This window comes from Carlito syrichta, unplaced genomic scaffold (assembly GCF_000164805.1).
Source record: "Carlito syrichta isolate Samal-C Ts95f unplaced genomic scaffold, Tarsius_syrichta-2.0.1 Scaffold311198, whole genome shotgun sequence".
Lineage (NCBI taxonomy): Eukaryota > Metazoa > Chordata > Mammalia > Primates > Tarsiidae > Carlito > Carlito syrichta.
Genome location: NW_007255294.1, coordinates 922,769 through 943,720, shown reverse-complemented (window position 1 = coordinate 943,720; position 20,952 = coordinate 922,769). Strand labels below are relative to the sequence as shown.

At 38.9% G+C, this 20,952-nt stretch overlaps 1 protein-coding gene across 1 annotated transcript in view; it reads right to left on the bottom strand.

The window, feature by feature from the left end:
- The window catches only part of ULK4 (unc-51 like kinase 4), a 244,877-nt gene extending 225,577 nt beyond the window's left edge, over window positions 1-19,300 (bottom strand). Inside the window, exons 1-3 of the mRNA XM_008068561.2 lie at window positions 19,103-19,300; window positions 4,248-4,347; window positions 1,929-2,068 (exon numbers count right to left, since the gene is read on the bottom strand). Of these exons, the coding sequence (XP_008066752.2) occupies window positions 1,929-2,068; window positions 4,248-4,347; window positions 19,103-19,240 (378 nt within the window). The 5' untranslated portion in view covers window positions 19,241-19,300. The remainder of the gene's footprint in view (window positions 1-1,928; window positions 2,069-4,247; window positions 4,348-19,102) is intronic.
- Between the last annotated feature and the right edge of the window lie 1,652 nt (window positions 19,301-20,952).

Below are 20,952 nucleotides of genomic sequence, written 5' to 3'. Positions count from 1 at the left end.
ACTCTACTGTTGTTACATAACAGAAGCCACCAATAACACATAAATGAAAGGGTACAGCTGTGTTCCAATAAAAGTTTATTCACAGAAACAGGAATCCTGTTCAACCTCTGCTAACCCCTGAGCACAGGTTCCATTACAAATCAGCCTGAATTCCTTAGATCATAACGGCCGATAACAAACATCATGAAACTATTCCTATACATATATTGGCAAACTACAGCCTCTGGGTCAAATCCCTGCCACTGCCTGTTTCTGTACAGCTATGAGCTAAGAGTAGTTTTTATCTTTCTAAAGAGTTTTTTGTTTTTAATCGAACAAAGAATAATTTTGACATGTGAAAATTATATGAAATTCACATTTCAGTGTACATAAATAAAGTTATTGAAATATAGCCACACCCATGCATTTACATGCTGTCTATAGCTACTTTCAGCACTACAATGACAGTTGAGTGGCTGCAGACTTCAGAGTATTTCAAACAAGAACATTTACTCATCAGACAGAGTTTTTATGGAGTTTTCTCTTTTAGATTTAATTAACTTCTCATACAGATGGCCTACAAAAATAAAATTAAAAGTGAAATATGTGACTTTTAATTTCATTGGAATACATTAAAGAAAAAGAAGTAAAAACTCAGACAAGTAGTATGTCCAGTTCCTAAGAGTATGTACTTATAAAGACAATAATAGGCTGGGCGCGGTGGCTCATGCCCATAATCTCAGCACTTTAGGAGGCCAAGGTGAGAGGATTGTTTGAGCCCAAGAGTTCAAGACCAGTCCAGGCAACACAATGAAACCTCAGCTCTACAAAAAATCAAAAAACTAGCCAGGTGTGGTGACCTGTAGTCCCAGCTACTCAGGAGGTGGAAGCAGGAGGATCCCTTGAGCCGAGGAGTGTGAGGTACAAATGAGCCATGATCGTGCCACTGCACTCTAGCCTGCATGACAGTGAGATCCTGACTCAGGAAAAAAAGAAAAATAAAAATCACTAATTGAGAACAACTGTGTATCAAAAAGTGTCCTAGAAACTTAGCCTAAATATGTAGTCCTCATAACCACCTTGAAAACATCCATCCCCATATCACAGATAAGGAAACTAAGGCAAAGAGAAGCAGGGTAACTTGTCCAGGATCACACAGTTTCTAAGTGTCAGCACTGATTGAACTCAGAAACTAAGCAGATTTCTATGACTCTGCTATACTGAAGCACATTTAGTTATGGATAATTCATTTTACCAGAAAAGAAAATATTTGATCCATAATATCAAAAATTGCACATATACTCATATAGTTAAGAATGTCTCTATCAAACTAAAATAATGGTTCATAACTGTGCACTATGATTTAAGAGCTGAAAGAACCTTATCTTAAAGACCTACCGGGTTCATCATTTACAGTATACCTTAACAGCAATAAGTAATTACTCAAAGAGTTCTGAAAAGAGAGAATTCACATTCAAAAAGCTCTTAAATAAGTAACTAAAATATAGTACCTTAGATATCTTTTATTTTTAAAAAGTTCACTTAAAGTTTATTTAAAAATAAAAACAGGCTGGGCTCAGTGGCTCAGCCTGTAATCCCAGCACTTTGAGAGACCGAGGTGAGAGGATTGCCTGAGCCCGCAGGTTCGAGACCAGCCTTGGCAACTTGGCGAGACCTCATCTCTACAATAAATCAAAATTTTATTTTGATTAATTTACAGGTGCAGTAGCACGCACCTGTAATTCCAGCTACTTGGAAGGCTGAGGCGGAAGGATAGCCGGAGCCCAGCAGGTCAACACTGGGGTGGGTGGCTGTGAGTGTGCCACTGCACTTCAGCCTGGGTAACAGAGCAAGAGTCCAACCCAAAAATAATAATAATAAAAATGCTTTTGAGAATGCACGCTAAATTGAGACAGAAGCAGTTAGGAAATCAAAAGTTCATAAATTACCTTCCTAGGAGAAATGTCACAAAAAAGAATGCCAAGTTTATGAAGATGATGTAATCCAGTAATCAGATCAATCCCAAATTCTCTCACAACATCTTCTGGGAGGCTTTCATCTTGAGCAATAACAGTTTCTAAGGAACCACCTGCAAGAAGTTAATTAAAATCACCCATTTCAACCCACCAACATCACCAACTACCTCTGAGAGGTTCTATGCTTGCAGACACTGAGCATTAAAAAATGATCAAGACAGTAAACCCTGACAGTTTGGCAAGTGAAACACACATGGAGTGAACACAGTGGCCCAAGCACACAAGTCTATGACCAAGTTCCCAGACAGCTCCAGAAAAGCACCTGCTTGCTATGGAAGAATGGTGAGAAGAAAGCAGGTGAAATGAAAGGATAATCACCCCAGATTCCTCAGAAAATGAATAGCTGCAAAAACTAATGTTAAATACTAGCCCAAAATTGTGCATTTAAATAACATTATATGAAGTAGTCTTGTTTACTCATGTGCAGTCAGGTCACATTCTGCAATGTACTACGTGACAAAAATGACATTGCCTTTCCTTGGCTGTTAATCACACTCTTAGTGTGCACCACTGACGAAATAAAAGGCCAAAGGCAGGCACACTGTGAATTCCATTGCTATATTCTTCGAAGGTCCCAGTTACATCTCTACCATCTAAGTGCTAGAAACAAACTTTTTTTAATGGGTCAGGATTACAACAGTCAAGTTCAGAAAAAGCAGTCTTTGCTGGCAACTGAAAGTTTAATAAGAATTACCGTAATAAAAGTAAGATGTATTGGGGGTTTTGTTTATTTATTTTGGTGGTGAAAAACCATTATGGGGGGGACCCAAAGAAACAGAATGTATTTATTAAAATTATATATTTACTCTCACATGTTTAAATTTCGGTCACCTTCAAAGTACTCCCCATTTGATGCAATACACCTATCAAGACGCTTTTTTCACTGCTCAAAACAGTTTTTGAACTCATCAATTTTGATGCCTTTTAGTGTTTCTGCCATTTTTGTTTACCTCTTCCCCATCACAAAACGTTTCCCTTTGAGGACATTTTTCATTGGGGAAACAACAACAAAAAAAAGTCATTCAGGAAAAGATCAGGTGAATAGGGAGGGTGGGAAAGGGGTCATGCCATTTTTGGTCAAAAACTGCTGAACACTCAAGTGCAGAGTGGGCAGGTGCACTCATAAGCTACCCATCATGAAATGGGCAAATGCACTGAAAGAATCTCAAAAAAAAAAAAAAAAAATTCACTGAAGCCGAATGCAGCCTCTCACAACAACACTAGCTGGTACACTGATGCCTATGGGTTCCTAGAACACGTTACCTAGCAGGGGAAACCTGTACTACAAGCGGCCTGTCCTCTAAAAAATAATTCTGGGTCACCCTTGTACAATCACAGACATACTTAGAGTTAGGATATTACACCTGGTCAGAGGACAAAAACAACAGCTGAATTCAGCGAAAAGTAATGCTAGGAGTATCCCCTGATAACCCTGTCAGTATATACATCTATGGAAGTAATCCAACCATAATTAATGTATTAACCTATTAATTTAGAAAAATACAAATAAGTTATTAATTCAAATTAATTCTTTTATAATTAAGTTTTATTATTCTAAGTGCCAATACAACAGGTTAGATTCAAAGCTAATAATAATTACAATATCTCTTAATATTTACTCATCCTTTATTATTACTCAATGTATAAATAGAAGTTAACTAATAATATTTTTCTCCTGTTAAATTTTTTAAATGTTGAAACTAAAAGCCCAGATATCTATGTAGTTAGTCACTGTTCTTCCTGTATATAGTTCCAGAAAGTTGTATGAAGCAACAGCTATAACTTGTTACAACAAATTATTTGTTGATTCATCTTTGTACTTGTCCACATTGCTAAAAATTTTATAAAGTGCAAGTATCCTTTTCATACAAACAAAAAGATAATCACTCTAAATGTATTACCTAACCAACAGTTCAAAAACCTAAAATGTTTGTTTTTATTTCTTGAAAAATTGTGTTTGATTATTAATCATCACTTTAAAATATTTCTAAATTTTTATGCAGGTGATTTAATAATATACTAAAGTCAACCCCAGATTGAATTTTACATAAATCCTTCCTTTTACAAAACATCTTAGCACTTTACCCTTCCCTAATATCTATTAGGCAATATATTTTCAAATTAACATAATAAAAAATATCAACAACTACTTATATTTGCAATAGAAGATAAAAGGATAATAACTTTTTTTCAATACAACATTCATAGCACTTCATACACAATCTTTCTCACCTGTGCAGAGTTCCACTACTAGCCAGAGATGATTGCTGGTTTCATACCATTCATGAAAAGTTACAATATTCTTGTGTTTAATTTCATGGGTGAGACGAACCTATAAAAACACAGCATATTTACTCTGAAATAAATTCTTAAAACCCTTGCATCTACTGAAAAACATCTGAATGCACAACTGGTGAGTGAATTAGAAAATGGTGGAATGTATGTGGCAGAATTCTATACAGACATTAGAATGATGGTTATGAAGGCTGGTTACCTGGAAAAATGCTAACTTAATGTATGACCTTAAAAATTATTTTTTAAAAAACTTGTCAAATACCACTTTCGTATATTTGTGTAAATACAAATTGCAAAATAATTATTTATAGGAAAACGGCCAGAAGGTATTCACCAAAATAGCTGCTGTTATTGGTGGAAACTACTGATACTTAATTCCACTTTTTTCCTGTTTTCTATTTTTTATACTAATACACACTACTTTTATAATTAAGAAAAAAGATTTAATTTTAAAGAAAAACTCCTTTCTAAGCAAAAATAACCTAAATGCTCAATAGCACAATAACAGTTAACTAAGTTGCATTATCAATTGACAAAATACTAAGTCAACACTAAAATATTTATATAATTTTACAACACAGAAAATAACAGTATCATAATGCATAATGTATCAAATGACAGTATCATAATGAAAAAGGCAAGAAAAAAATTATACCATGATTAACACATAAACTCAGGGAAAAGCAAAACTAGAAGGGAAGAAACCAAAACATGAATGGTAATTATCTTAAGATGATAAGACAATAGTCCTTTCTTTCTTCTATTTATTTTTCCATATTGTCCAAGTTTCTACAATAAAATTGTATTTTTAAAAAACTCTCAGAAGGATTCTACAATCTTCTTCTTAAAAATATTCTTCCAAGTGTGGTGGATCAAGCCTTTAATCCCAGCACCTTGGGAGACCAAGGCGAGAAAATTGCCTAAGCCCTGGGGTTCAATATTAGCCTGGGCTACAAAAAATCAAAAATTAGCCAGGCATGGTAGCACGTACCTGTAATTCCGGCTACTTGGAATGCTGAGGCGGACAGAAGCCAGAGCCCAGCAGGTTGAGGCTGGGGTGGCTGTGAGTGTGCCACTGCACTACAGCCTGGGCAACGGAGTGAGATTCTGACTCAAAAAAAAAAAATTATTATGATTCTGACTCAAAAAAAATTATTATGGCTTTTCTATTTTTTTTTTTCTTGGAGGATTTTGCATTCTCCCTTTAAAATTCCACTGAATATGGAAAAATAAAACCACAAAAATGCATGCATTAGTAGCAAACCATCAAGAACCAGAATTGCTTACAACTACCAGTGTTTTGGATCCTGTTCTAAAAAAAAAAAAAAGTTTAGTTGTATCCAAATTCCTCTTACACTTAACACAGGTTAATGAGCCCATGTACATAGAGCTTCCTATTTTAAAAATGGAACACTCTGGAAACAACTAGGTGGGCTTGTATCATAACATGATTAGAGGAAAATCGATCCACATAACTTAAAAGACAGATGAGGAGAAAACCAAATATCAAAATGACCAGGACAGAATTTAAGGAGCACCTTGTAAGAAGTTGCAAAACTATGAGGCCAACAGAGAATGAGGAGGACCACCTGGTGCACACTCTGAAGGATACTCACTGATTCAGGCATAAGAGGGGGAGGTTCTGATGAAAAATTCAGGAGGGCCTAGCACCTCCTCCCAGCACTCCCCATTATTCAACCTGTGCCCCATGCCTACTCTTCCAGATGCTGAGCCAGGGCCAAACTGCTTCTCAGTCTTGTCCTTCACCTTTACCTGAACCAACCATCCAGGTCACTCCGCAGACTTGCTCTGTTCAACATGGAAGCCACATGCCAGACAGAACTACTGAGCACTTGAAAAGCATTCCAAAAGAATGAAAAATATCTATTAATAGTTTTTACAATAACTACATGTTGAAGTGATCATACATTGTTTATATTGGGTTTTAAAAATATATTACCCAAGTAAAGTTCACCCATTTATTTTTCCTTCAAACAGGACCCCTATCTACCCCTATACAAAAAAATTAACTCTAAATGGACCAGAGACCTAAATGTAAAACCTCAAACCATAAGAACTTTAGAAAATGCAGGACACACCTTTATGGAAGTTGGAACTGGCATCCAATTCCTGAGCAAAACCTGAAATGCACAGGCCATAAGAGATAAGACAGACAAGTGGGACCTCATAAGAGCAAAACCTGAAATGCACAGGCCATAAGAGATAAGACTGACAAGAAACCATCAAGAGAGCAAGGAGACAGCCCACAGACTGGGAAAAAGTATTTGCCAACTCCATGTCTGACAAAGGCCTAACATCAAAGATCTACAAGGAACTCAAACGTGCTGAAAAGAAAAAAACAACCCCATTACAAAGTGGGCAAAAGAGATGAACAGACACTTCTCAAAAGACATACGAGAAGCCAACAGATACATGAGGAAATGTTCAACCTCACTAGTCATCAAGGAGATACAAATTAAAACTACACTGAAATACCACCTAACTCCAGTCAGAATGGCCATTATCAATAACTCAAAAAATAACAAATGCTAGAGAGGATGTGGCGAAAAGGGAACACCTCTACACTGGGAATATACCCTGAAGAACTCAAATCACTCTATAAAAAAGATACCTGCACATGTATGTTTATCGCAGCATTATTCACAATAGCAAGATCATGGAGCCAACCATGTTGCCCATCAAAAGAGGACTGGATTAAAAAATTGTGGTACATATATACAATGGAATATTACACAGCCATAAAAAAAGAACAAAATCATGAATTTTGCAGCAACCTGGATGGAATTAGAGTTTATAATACTGAGTGATCTCTCACAGAAACAAAGATCTGAGTATCACATGTTCTCACTCATAAGTGAACCTTGAACAATTACCGTAATACTATAAGAAAAGGATTGACAGTGGCGGGAAACTATGAGGGAGGCAGGGAGGGGAAGAGAGGTGGGATTAACAGTAGTCAATATCTATCTGGGGAAAGGAGAGCACACCTCATCAACAAGGGTACCTGCACAATGAATATTTGTATACCTAACCCTTAACTGTACCCCACAATTTTAAAATTTTAAAAAAATTTTTTAAAAAGAAATTTTTGCCAGAAGCTGCAACCCCTAAAGAGGCAAAATGGAGGTTACCCGAAAAGGGGAAAAACGCTGACGGGGAGCAGAGCCCCAGTGGGAAGCGGCCATGATGGAGGCAGAGCCCCATGGGTCCTATTGAAGGGCTCCTTTTGGCCTTAAAGGAATGCGTGCTCAGGCTTGAAAAACACTTCCCTTGATAAACAAAACAATTAGCTAGAATGTGCAAGGATGTGGAATTAGCAGTAAACCTATGTATGGAAATGTAAAAAAGGGCTCAACAGCAAAAATTTCCCCCCTGAAGGGACAAGGGAATGTTTTTAATACCCCTTTTCCCATGAAATTTTGCAACTTTTAGCTAAAAAAGGAAAAACAAGTACTTCCTCATACCCTTTATAAGTAACAACATTGACAGTTGTGATTGATGAGGAAGTGAGAAACTGAGACAAGAGTATCTCCAAAAAACAGGTGCTTTCGGGAAAAACAAGTCACAGACATGCCTTTTGATTTAAGAAATATTATAGTTTAATTAGAAAGAGGGTTAAAATTAAAGTAAGGATTAGAATTAAATAAATAACAGTTATAATTAAAAAATAAATGTTTATTATAGATGTAGGTATTAGTTAAATATAAGTAATAGAAGGAATAGAAAATAATTAAGTTTTAAGGTAAACTTAAAATTATACACACTTAATGTAGGTGTAAAATTAAATACATCTAGGATTAGAAGATTAATTTCATATATAAGTGTAGATTTAGACTTAAGTTCTGTTTAGAAATATAAAATGTAAAATAGGTGATAAGAAAATAGCAAGTAATATAGATAAGGCAATTAGAATTAAGAAAGTTAAATTTTTTTAAAAATAGAGTATTAAGAATTCGTAGTGGGTAAGATAAGGGTGGTTATATAAAAGAAAAAAACGAGTCAATATATTGCTGCTAAAAGTATATATAAGGGTAGAATTAAGAAAATAGATTAGTAAAGGAAAAGAAATAGAATAGCGAAGGGAAGAGATTCAGGTGGCCTAGAGGTCACAGGATATGGCTGATAAATTCTTGGCAGCTGGTATTTTGTTACACCACCAGGTAGCAGGCAGGAACAAAATGAAACTTGTAAAAGTCAACTTCCCCATAAACAAAAGAAAAAACATGATGTAAGCATTTAATGTGTAACATGGGATACATTTTGTGGGTAGAGGGGTCAATAAAAAAACTATATAAGCTTGTAAGAATTGAATAAAAATTGGCAGAGTCTTGAGCTCTCCCCAGGAAGAGGATTCCTGTCGTGTTCGTCTTTTCTTTTTCACCACTTCCCGATTCCCCCGTCTCAAGCCCTGACTCTCTCCTGGAGCTGGACTCTGGCAAATTTTAAATTATATTTGTAGCTCCCATTATACTTGTTGGATTTTTATAATAATTTATTAAAATACAAATAATTGTATAAAATATATAAATTATAAAATATATATAATATACATATGGGCTTATTAACCTATGTTAAGTGTATGTAGAATTTGGATGTGACAAATTATTTTATAATTTACATATTTATATAAAATAAAATTTATAAAATATATTATAATTATTTTTAAGAATAAACTTACTTCTACTAAATACCTCACTACCTCCAAGCTTTCTTTCACACATCCTATCTGTGACCACATGCACTCAATTTTCAGCTCACTCACACTAGCATTCCGATTCTGGTGAAATTCAACTCTCCACATACTTTGCACACACCCAAGTACCAGAAGCAGACACAAACCATGCTGACTGATCTACTTTAAACTTATGATCACAAATCTCAAATAACCCAAGACAATCTGCTCTTCAAGTGACTATGTATACCTTCTCTTTCCTCTAACCTCTAACAGTCTTCCATCTCCTACTCTCACCTTCTAACAGACAACTTGGCTTATTTCAGAGAAAATAGAACCAATTAGAAGAGAACTTTCTCATGCCCCTGGTACAGAGTCTACCACCAACTTGTATCTTGTCCCGTATACTTGCCTTTCCTCAACTGTCCATGCTCCTTTCAAAAGCCAAAGCTTCCCCATATATACATTATCCCATCTTCCCTCAAACTCCACTTCTGCAACTGTCTCCTCTCCATCCTATGCTGAGTATTTTTCCCTTGCTAACAAGATAACGCTTATCAGCATGCACACATGCTGCAATTAGTATCTCCATGGAGTGGCTGCCAGTTGCTTACCTAATATCCACTTCACCTATGTCCTTAATAACAGATTCCTTGTATTATCAGAAGCAGCCTTGTCTAGCCAGAAAACACTTCCTCGCCTCCTGAATGGACAGGGGACACCAACAAGATGATAATGGGGTCACTACCTGAGTTTTCCTAGAAAACTTCTAAAGGACTTTTATTCAAGGACACCAGGTAACCCTGTGACACCCTTCTCCTTCTCCTTCCTCCCTGGAAAACTGACACAAAGGCTAAAGCTGCAGTGGTCAACCAGCAACTATGAAATGGCCCCAAGTTCACAAGCCAAGCAATAAGGGTAGCAGAAAAGAATGGCAGGGAATTGATGACATGGTGGAACAAACTTTCAAGTGCTAGACTTCCTTTACATAAGAGAAAATAAACCACCTGCTTTAAGTCATGAAAATTCAGGTCTCTTCTTGGGAGTCAGACGTAACTCCTGATAATTCTTTCCATCTTAATTAACCTCATACCTCCATTCAGTTATCACCCCATTTCTCTGCTCCTTGATACAGCAAAAGTCCATAAAAATGGACTCCACCTTCCCCTCGCACTCCTCCTTAAACAGATTCCAATTCCAGCTTTCATTCCTACCACTTCACAGAAACCTCTCTCTTCCAGGTCATCAATGGTCTCTCTGTTGCCAAATCCTCAGTCATCATATAATCAGATGCATTTCACACAAATGATTTCTCTCTTCTCCCTGTACCACTCTCTTTACTTGGCCTCCATAATCCCTTCACACCATCACTGTGCACCCAGTACATTTCTTTCTTTTTGAGTGAGAATCTCACTCTATCGTTCAGGCTGGAGTGCAGTGGCACCATTGCGTCAACCTGCTGGGCTCAGGTTATCCTTCTGCCTCAGCCTCTCAAATAGCTGAAACTATAGGTACATGCCACCATGCCCAGATAATTTTTTATTTATTTGTTTATTGAAGAGACGAGGAATCGCCAAGTTGCCCGGGCTAGTCTGGAATCACTAGGCTCGGGCAATTCTTTCATCTCCCCCTCCCAGAGTGCTGGGATTATAGATGTGAGCCACCATGCCCAGCTGGTATCTGGTACATTTCTCAACAGTATTTGTTATATGTGGAAAGGCATCAGTTTACTAACAGTGATATTTTCCCTGGAATTCTGACATCCACTCTCACATCCAGCATGTATGGTATGTGTCACAAGTTGCATTCTCATCATAAGATAGTTTCTCTGATGTGATCAGGTTTCCCTGTCCAGGTTAAAGAGCCAAGTGATTTAATCAAGGTTAAGTTTTATTTAAAAGGGTGGCATTTGTTCTAGATTCTGACAAGTCTAAAAAGTATTACAAAGATTCATGTCTCAAAATCTCTCCCTCAGTGGCCCTGCCATAGTCTTCGAAAATTCCCTCTTATTCTCCTCCCTGAATTAAGCCATAAGGGTAGCAGAGAAGAATGGCTGGACTCCAAAATGCCATCAAAGTGTGATTAAAGAAGGGGATGATACTTTAACAAAAACGAGTTTATATTAGCTAAATACATAACCTAGCACTGTCCCAAAAGGAAAGAACAAAAGACAGGTAAATCAGGGCGCCTCGGGCTTCATTCAGGACACAGGCTCCATTCAGAAGTTTGTGCCCTTTCTTACAGTGGGCATCCAGCATGGCTGCCAGGATCTAGGGCCCGAAGTTTCTCTGTTCTGCCGTCCATGATGTACTCAGGAGAGCTCAAGTTCAAGAAGCTAATCATGTCAGCCCAGAACAAGGGTGGCATCCATGGCCTGTACTCTTATAAGAAGTGGCTGTACTGAGGACAGCAGTGACAGCTGTGGTGGTGGAGGCAGTGCACCCCAGGAACCCCGCGGGCACAGCCTCCCTCCATAACTAAGCAGCCCGCAGATTTGCACTACAGCCTCCCCAGCTCCTCCAGGAAGTAAGATGGGGAGTCCCTAAGGGGTCTATGGTCCCTGCCTGGGCATTCCCTGCAGAGTCTGGACTGCTCCCTGGGCCGAGCTGTCCTGGGAGGCCCTGGGTTCTCCCTTTCTCAATCCCCCAAGCCCAGCCAGCCTGTGCTCTCAGGCCCTGCGCCTGCCTCAGGTCTTTCTGGCTGTATCCTTCTCGGGCCAGGCTCCCGCTCCTGGGGCAGGCAGCCCCTCCTGGCTTCTCCTGTAGGGCACCTCTCTCCCTGTCCCCCACCCTGCAGGACATGGTGCTCTCTTGACCCTGCCTGGGCTGCTGCCTCCTTAGCCATGTGACACTTCTGGACTTCTGACCTCCACCAGGGGGAGGTCTCTGCCCCCTTCCCCCGCCCTGGGCTGCCCTTGGGCCCTGCTTCTCAGGCCGCTCCCCTCTCCCTTGCACTGGGGAGGAGTCTGTCCTGGTAATGACCACCTGGGAGTCTGTCCTGGTAATGACTGCCTGCCGGTCATTCTGACTCACCTTGTCCCCCCCACCCCTCCCATGTACCATTCCTGCCTTCTCCTCAGCCACAGGCTGCAGTCAGAGGATTTAATTTTGCACACTTTGGGATCACCATTGTGTCACTGTGTATTAAAAAATCTGAATAAATCAAGCAAATCTCAAAAAAAAAAAAAAGTGTGCTTATAAAAAGGTCCAAAGCAAGGGAAAGTACTGAGGATAACTGTCAAGGTAACAGCTGACAGCAGCCAATGGGGAGCATGATGGGAAACAAAGTCCTCCTTATGTGTAACTTTTTCTTGGCTTGCTCTGCTGGCCTCCTCAGCTGGCAAAGAGGCATGGGTACTATGGTCAGACAGATCTGACCCAAACTGTAAATAAGGATAATACTGATATCACAGGCAACAGTTAGAAGTGAATGCCCACAGCATAGTGGCTGGAACATACTAGATATACTCAATAAACAGTAGCCAATGATGAACTTCTGTGAAGGAAAAAAAAGTATAAAAATCATTTTGCTAGATCTGGGACATGAGACTTTCAGAGAGCTGAAAGACCTAGAAGGTAGGGACCTTTGAATGAAGAGCTTGTACATGCCTGGATCCCCTCTCTCACCTCTCTTACCAGATCACAAGTTCACAAGGACAGGCTCTTCTTGTGACAGATCATTATGCCCTCTGCCATAGCTGATACTCAACACACTTTTGTTGAAATGAGCAGATACATCTTGGAGAAAGTAGAGGCTTCCCTAGGCTCTATGAATCAGGAACAAGGCAGACAGGACACACTGGCCTTTCTACATCCATTAATACTCTCACATACCCTCTGCCTCTCCTCATCCTTCTTTCCCACATATGACCTCATATTCCCTCCTCTAAACCCTCTTTCAGTTCTGAATATTTCCCTCTGCTTTTCTATTCTCTATGTATTTCTTGTTCTATTAGTGACTACAACATAAGAGACATCATGAAAAATAGTGCTTAGTGAGTGTCAGGAACTATGCTAAATGTCTTACTGTATTATCTTAATGAAAGGTAGATATATATATCATCAACAAAATACTAGCAAATTGAATTCAACAGCATATTGAAAAGATTATATACAATGGCCAAGACCAGGTGGGATTTATTGCTAGAACACAAGAATGGCTCAACATATGAAAATCAATCAATGTAGCACACCACATTAGCAAAATGAAAGGAAGGAAAAAAACAACCACATGATCATCTCAATTGATGCAGGAAAAAAAAAATCACTTAACAAGATTTAACCCTTTCATGAAGAAAAAAGAAACATTGCACAAACTAGGAATAGAAGAAAACTAATTCAACATAATAAAAGCCATATATAAAAAACCCAAAGTAAACATCACACTCAATAGTGAAAGAATGAAGCTTTTCGTCTATGATAAGAAACTAGACAAGAATGCCTGCTTTCACCACTTCTAGTCAGCATAATACTGGAAGTCATAGCCAGAACAATTAAGCAAGAAGAAGAAAGGAAGTAAGTAGATTGGAAAGGAAGAAGTAAAATTATCTGTCTGCAGATGATATCAGCAATTTTATATGCAGAAAACCTTAAAAGTTTCCAAAGAAAAACAAAAAAACTGTCAAAACTAAAGCAAATTTACCAAAGTAGCAGGTCCAAAGACAACACTCAAAAATCAGTTGGATTTCTATAAACTAAAACATGTACAATCTGAAAGGGAAAGAGAAAACAATTCCATTTATCATAGCATCAAAAATAATAAAATACATGGAAATTTGCCAAAGAGGTGAAAGATTTATACAACAAAAACCACAAAATTCTACTAAAAGAAACTTGTAAAGACAGAAACAAATGGAAAAATACCACATGTTCATGAATTAGAAGACTTAATATTGTTAAAATGTCAACAAAGCAATCTATACATTCAATGTAATTCCTATCAAAATGCCAACAACATTTTTTGTAGGATTAGAAAAATCTATACAAAATCTCAGATATTACCAAATAGCCAAACAGTCTTGAAAAAGAAGAACAAATTTGGAAAACTCATACTTCCTAATTTAAAGCTTACTATAAATCTACAGTAATAAAAACAGTGTAGTACTGACAGAAAGACAGACATATGGACCAACAAAATAGAATCATTAGCCCAGAAATAAACCCTCACACATATGGTTAAATGATTTTAACAGGGGTGCCAGACAAGGCATGGTGATTTATACCTGTAATCCCAGTATTTTGGGAGGCTGAGGCAAAAGGACTGCTTGAGCCCAGGAGTTCGAGAATAATCTCAGCAACATAGCACTATCTTGTATCTATTTCAAAATAAAAAAAATAAAACGATGGTGCCAAACCCATTCAAAGGGGCCAAAGGACAGTCCATTCAACAAATGGTACTGAAAAAACCAGATAGCCACATGTAAAAGTGTGAAGTTGGACTCTTACTGTTACGGTCTGGATGTTTGTGTCCTTTCAAAATTCACATTCACATCTAATCCCCACTGTGGTAGTATTAAAAGGCAGGACCAGGTCGAGTGCAGTGGCTCATGCCTATAATCCCAGCACTTTGGGAAGCTGAAGTGAGAGGACTGCCTGAGCCCATGGGTTGTTCAAGACCAGCCTGGCCAGGCTCGGTGGTTCAGCCTGTAATCCCGCACCCTTGGGAGGCTGAAGTGAGTGGATTGCTTAAGCCCACAGGTTCGAGACCCGCCTGGGCAGTGAGACCTCATCTCTACAATAAACCAAAAAATCAGCTGGGTGTGGTAGCGCATGCCTGTAATTCTGGCAACTTGGAAGGCTGAGGCTTAAGGATCACCGGAGCCCAGCAGGTCAAGGCTGCGGTGGCCGGGAGCAGCCACTGCACTCTAGTCTGGGTGACAGAGAGTGAGACTCCAACTCAAAAAAAAAGACCAGCCTGGGCAACTTGGTGAGACACCATCTCTACAATAAAAATTTTTTAAAAATTAGCCAGGCATGGTGGCATGCACCTGTCGTTCCAGCTACTTGGAAGGCTGAGGCGGAAGGATTTCCTGAGCCCAGCAGGTCAAGACTGTGGTGGCCGGGAGCATGCCACTGCCCTCCAGCCTGGTGACAGAGTGAGACTCCTACTCAAAAATAGAGGCAGGACTTTGAGGAGGTGATTAGGGCATGAAAACTAGGCCCTCACAAAAGGCATTAATGCCCTTATAAAAGAGGACTGAGAGAGCCTGGTTTTCCCTTCTGCCATGTGAGGACACATGGAAGTACCATCTTTGAAGCAGATAGCAAGCCCTCACCTCAAGCTGGCACCTTGATCTTGGACTTCCCAGGCCCCATTGCGAGCAATAAATTTCCGTTGTTTATAATTACCCAGTCTAAGGTATTTAGTGATAACAGATCAAACGAACTGAGACACTTACCACATGCAAAAATTATCAAAATGGATCAAATACCTAAACATAAGAGCTAAAAGTATATAATGCTTAGAAGAAAGTAGGTCAAAAGTTTCATGGCATAGTATTTAGCATTGATTTTTGGATATGACACCAAAGACATAGACAGCAAAAGAAAATATACACAAGCAGGACTCCATAAAAATTTAAAACTTTGGTGCAATGGGCACCAGCAACAAAGTGAAAAGACAACCTATGAAATGGGGAAGTATATTATCAAACAATATATCGAATAAGAGGTTAATATCCAGAATACATACAGTTAATCAAGTTCAACAAGAAAACAAACAACTAGATTAGAAAATGGGCAACGGATTTAAGGAAATGAGTAAAGAATAGACATTTCTCCAAAGAAGATATAAAAACTGTCAATAAGCAAATGAGAAGATGCTCAGCATCACTAATCATTAGGGAAATGCAAATCAAAACAAGATACCACCTCACATCCATTAGGATGGGTACTATCAAAAAAAGAAAATACCAAGTGTTAACAAGGACGTAGAGAAATTGTAACCCTTGTGCACTGCTGGGTTGGAATGTTAAGAGGGTACAACTGCTGTGGAAACAGCATGATGGGTCTTCAGAAAATTAAAAACAGAATAATTATAGGATCCAGCAATTCTTCTTCTGAGTATATACCCAAAAGAATTGAAAGTAGGATCTCAAAGAGATATTGTATCACATATTCATGGCAGCATATGCATGATAATTAAAACATGGAAGTAACTTAGGTGTCCATTGGTAATGAATAGATATACACAATGTGGTATATACATACAAGGGAATATGATTCAGCCTTAAAAAAAAAAGACATTCTGCCAGGCGCGATGGCTCAAACCTGTAATCCCAGCACTTTAGGAGGTGAAAGCAAGAAGACTGCCTGAGCCCAGGGGTTCGAGACCAGCCTGGGCAACATGGCAATACCTCATCTATACAAAAAATCAAAAATTATCTGAGCATGGTAGTACACACCTGTAGTTCCAGCTACTTGGAAGGCTGAAGCGGAAGGATCACCTGAACTCAGCAGGTCAAGACTGCAGCAGCTGTGAACATGCCACTACACTTCAGCCTGGAAGACAGAGTGAGACTCTGACTTAAAAAAAAAAAAAATTCCAACATACGAGGTCTGACAATTAAGTTTGTGAACTTGCCACCATGCGCTTACGCTGGCAACACTGTATAAACAACTCAGTAAGGTTTCATAATCTTGTTACATCAGTGTCTTACAGCTGTGTTCGTGCTGACGTGTGGTGCTGTCTTGCTGAGTGGTATTCAAATTATTGTTGCTGCATGTTTTTGCATGCCATTGCAAGAATGTCAGAGCTTGAAGTAGACCAATGAACCAACATTATGCCATGAAGAAAACGGTAGTGTACAAATGGATTAAATGTTTTTCTGAGGGGAGATAGTCACCAATGAAGAAAGGTCAGGACAGTCAGTAATAAGCAGAATTGATGAAAACATTGCAAAAATTAATCAAATTGTATGTCAAAATTGTCAGCTGATTGAGAGAAGCATAGCAGACCAAATAAACAGGAAAATCTTTTTTTTTTTTTTGAGTTGGAGTCTCACTCTGTCACCCAGACTGGAGTGCAGTGGCCGCTCCCGGCAAACGCAGCCTCGACCTGCTGGGCTCCGGTGATCCTTCCGCCTCAGCCTTCCAAGCAGCCAGAACTACAGGCATGTGCTACCATGGCTAATTTTTTTTATTTACTGTAGAGACAAGGTCTCGCCAAGTTGCCCAGGCTGGTCTTGAACTCACAGGCTCAGGCAATCCACTCACCTTGGCCTACCAAAGTTCTGGGATTACAGGATGAGCCACTGAGCCCAGCCCAGGAAAATCTTAACTGAAGATCTTGGCATGAAAGGTGTGTACAAAAATGGTCCCGAAGGAGCTCTTACATCACAACAATACACCAGCTCACTCAGCACTGTCTGTGAGGGAGTTGTTTTTTTTTTTTTTTTTTTAGTGCACGCCCGTGGTTCCAGCTACTTGAAAGGCTATGTGAGGGAGTTTTTAGCCAGTAAACAAATAACTGCATTGGAACACCCTCCCTACTAACCTGATCTGGCCCCCAATGACTTTTTTTCTTTACCCAAAAGATAAAGGAGATATTGAAAGGAAGATATTTTGAAGACATTCAGGACATTGAGGGTAATACAACAACAGCTCTGATGGCCATTCCAGAAAATGAGTTCCAAAATTGCTTTGATAGATGGACTAGGTGCTGGCATCAATACATAGCTTCCCAAGGAGAGTACTTCAAAGGTGACCATAGTGATATTCACCAATGAGCTATGTAGCACTTTTTGTAGAATGAGTTTGCGGATTTAATTGTCAGACCTCATATACTACAACATGGATAAACCTTGAGAACATTAAACTAGGTAAAATAAACCAGTCACGAAAAGATAAATGCTGAATGATGCTACTTATGTGAGGTACCTAAAACAACCAAAATCATAGAAAAAAAAGTAGAATGATAGTTGACAAAGCAGGGGGGAAGAGAAATGAGTTATAGTTTAATGGGTACAGAGTTTGTTTTACTATATGAAAAGAGTTCTGGAGACAGATGGTGGTTTTGATTGCATAGCAATATGAATGTACTTATTATCACTGAACTGTACAATTAAAAATCATTAAAGTAGTAAGTGTTAGGTTATGTGTATTTTACCACATTTTTTTTTAAAGCTAGGTACGGTCCAAGAACTCTGGGCTATAAAAAGACACAGCTAGTTCAAACTCCAAACACTCTCTAACAATGTCTTTCCTTGGAATGTCTCATATTCATATTCATACACTAAGTTTGTTTTTGACCTTTCACCCTTGTTTCCTAAATACACTAAATTTTAAAAGTTAACTTTTTTTTGAGTCAGAGTCTCACTCTGTCACCCAGGTTGGAGTGCAGTGGCACACTCGTGGCCACCACGGCCTCAACCTGCTGGGCTAGGTGATTCTCCCACTTCAGCCTTCCAAGTAGCTGGAACTACAGGTAGTGCCAGTTAATTTTTCTTGCTTTATTATAAAAATGAGGTCTCGCCAGGTTGCCCAGTTTGGTCTCGAACCCATGGTAAGTTAAACTTTTTTTTTTTTTTTTTTGACTTGGAGTCTCACTCTGTCACCCAGACTGGAGTGCAGTGGCCACTTCCGGCCACTGCAGCCTCGACCTGCTGGGCTCCGGCGATCCTTCCACTCAGCCTTCCAAGTAGCTGGAAATACAGGAGCGCGCTACCACGCCCAGCTAATTTTTTGATTTATTGTAGAGACAAGGTCTCACCAAGTTGTCCAGGCGGGTCTCGAACCCGCGGGCTCAGGCAATCCACTCACCTCGGGCTCCCAAAGCGCTGGATTACAGGCTGAGCCACCGAGCCCAGCTGGTAAATTAACTTTTAAAAAGTAAAAGTGAATAAGTAAAAAACTACAGAATGTAATGTCCCTGACTTGTATCAAACAGAAAACAAACAAACAAAAACCTAAGTTAGTGATTACTTGGTTATGCTTAATATTCACTTTTCAGGACTGGTGGCATTGAACAGACAGGTTACCCATTCCAGACAGAAAGTATAGCATTTGATATAGTAGGTTCAATGGCTTCTGTTTACATGCTACCTTTTCAACCTGATCATAGCTCTGTCGGTCCCCATACAGATGGAAACACACTGACTTACCCAGTTGGTTATTTCAGGCCTTTTACACTTATCAGTACAAAGAATAGCTACAAAATTGATTGTTCCCTTCCGTCGCCCTTTATAGACAACAGTCTTGCTTCCTCTTCCAATCTCCTCATACAGAATAAAGTTTTCCATCTCTGGGCCGACTTCTCACATAAGATAAAACATCTCTAGCTCCTAGAAAATAATCAGAAATGACACTTACAATGCAAGCTAGCAGTATAATTAATTAGCCTATGATAACTAGTCTAGGGTATCTGATATATAAATAAATAACAATTCCATAAATTAACTTAAAAGTACTGGACACTAATGTTGATCTTTTTGTAAGATGAACACAGCTAAGGGAGAAATAAGTAAAAGAAGCAATTCACAAATCAATATTCAATTTCCTATCAACAAATCTTTTTAAAAAATAACAAAATCAGGATGAATTGGATTTTAGCCAATATATCTCCATATTTTTCTTTCTCTATTACAACAGAAACCTGGTAAAATAGAAAGCACAACATCTGTACAACATGATAATATATGCCTCACCTAAACCTTATAAATTATGAGAAGCAAACAAAAAAACATGCGAAAATACTTCACTGTAAAAGCAAATATGGTATGATACTAGTTCCACCTAATCCCTAGGGATTGAAATATCATTACATATCACATGGGTCAGCAAAATATTGGCTCATGGCCAGGCATGGTGGCTCACACCTGTAATCACAGCACTTTGGGAGGCCAAAGTGGGAAGACCACTTGAGGCTGAGTTTGAGAACAGCCTGAACAACATAGCAAGACTTCACCTCAACAAAAATGTTTTTAAATCAGCCAGTTGTGGTGGTACACAGTTGTAGTAGTCCTAGCTACTCAGGAGGCTGAGGCAGGAGGTTCACTTGAGCCCAGAAATAAGGTTGAGACTGCAGTGAGCCATGACTACAACACTGCACTCCAGCTTGGGGTAACAGAGTGAGTACCTGTCTGTACAAAAAATAAAATATAATGAAAAATACCATCTTATAGGCCAAATCACACCAGCTGCTTGTTTTTGAAAACAAAGTTTAATTGTAACATAGTCATACTCATTCATTTATATATTGCCTATGGCTGCTTTAGACCACTATATACTGCGTACGACAGAGTTGCATAGTTGTAACAGAGACTCTATGGCTTGCATAAACTCTAAAATATTTACTATCTTGCACTTTATAGAAAAAGGCTGCCAACTCCTGCTGTAAATCCAGATTTTTTTTTAAACCAAGTACTTCATCCTTCATCTAAGGCACAGGCAGTTAAATGAATTCATTTTCTTATCCAATATAACCCTTTTTTTTTTTTTTTTTTTGAGTTGGAGTCTCACTCTGACGCCCAGGCTGGCGTGCAGTGGTACACTCATGGCCACCTCAGCATTAACCTGCTGGGCTCAGGCGATCCTTCCACCTCAGCCTTCCAAGTAGATGGAACTACAGGTGCACACTACCACGCCCAGCTAATTTTTTGATTTATTGTAGAGATGAGGTCTCACCACGTTGCCCAGGCTGTTCTTGAACCTGTGGGCTCAGGCAATCCACTCACCTTGGCCTCTCAAAGTGCTGGGATTACAGGCTTGAGATACCATGCCCGGCCCAACATAACCCTTTAAATTTTACAAGTAAATAAGGACTTGGTATAATCTTTTATCAGACTAGATTTTATTTGGAATTTAAGTAAAAAAGTGGCATTAGTGTCTTAAACAAAATATTTACAACAATATAATCTAAGTATTTACTCAACTAAAATCAGTCTTTCATAAACTAGCATCTCTTTAAGAAAATTACACATTAGACTACAGAAAAATTCCCACAAATTCACAA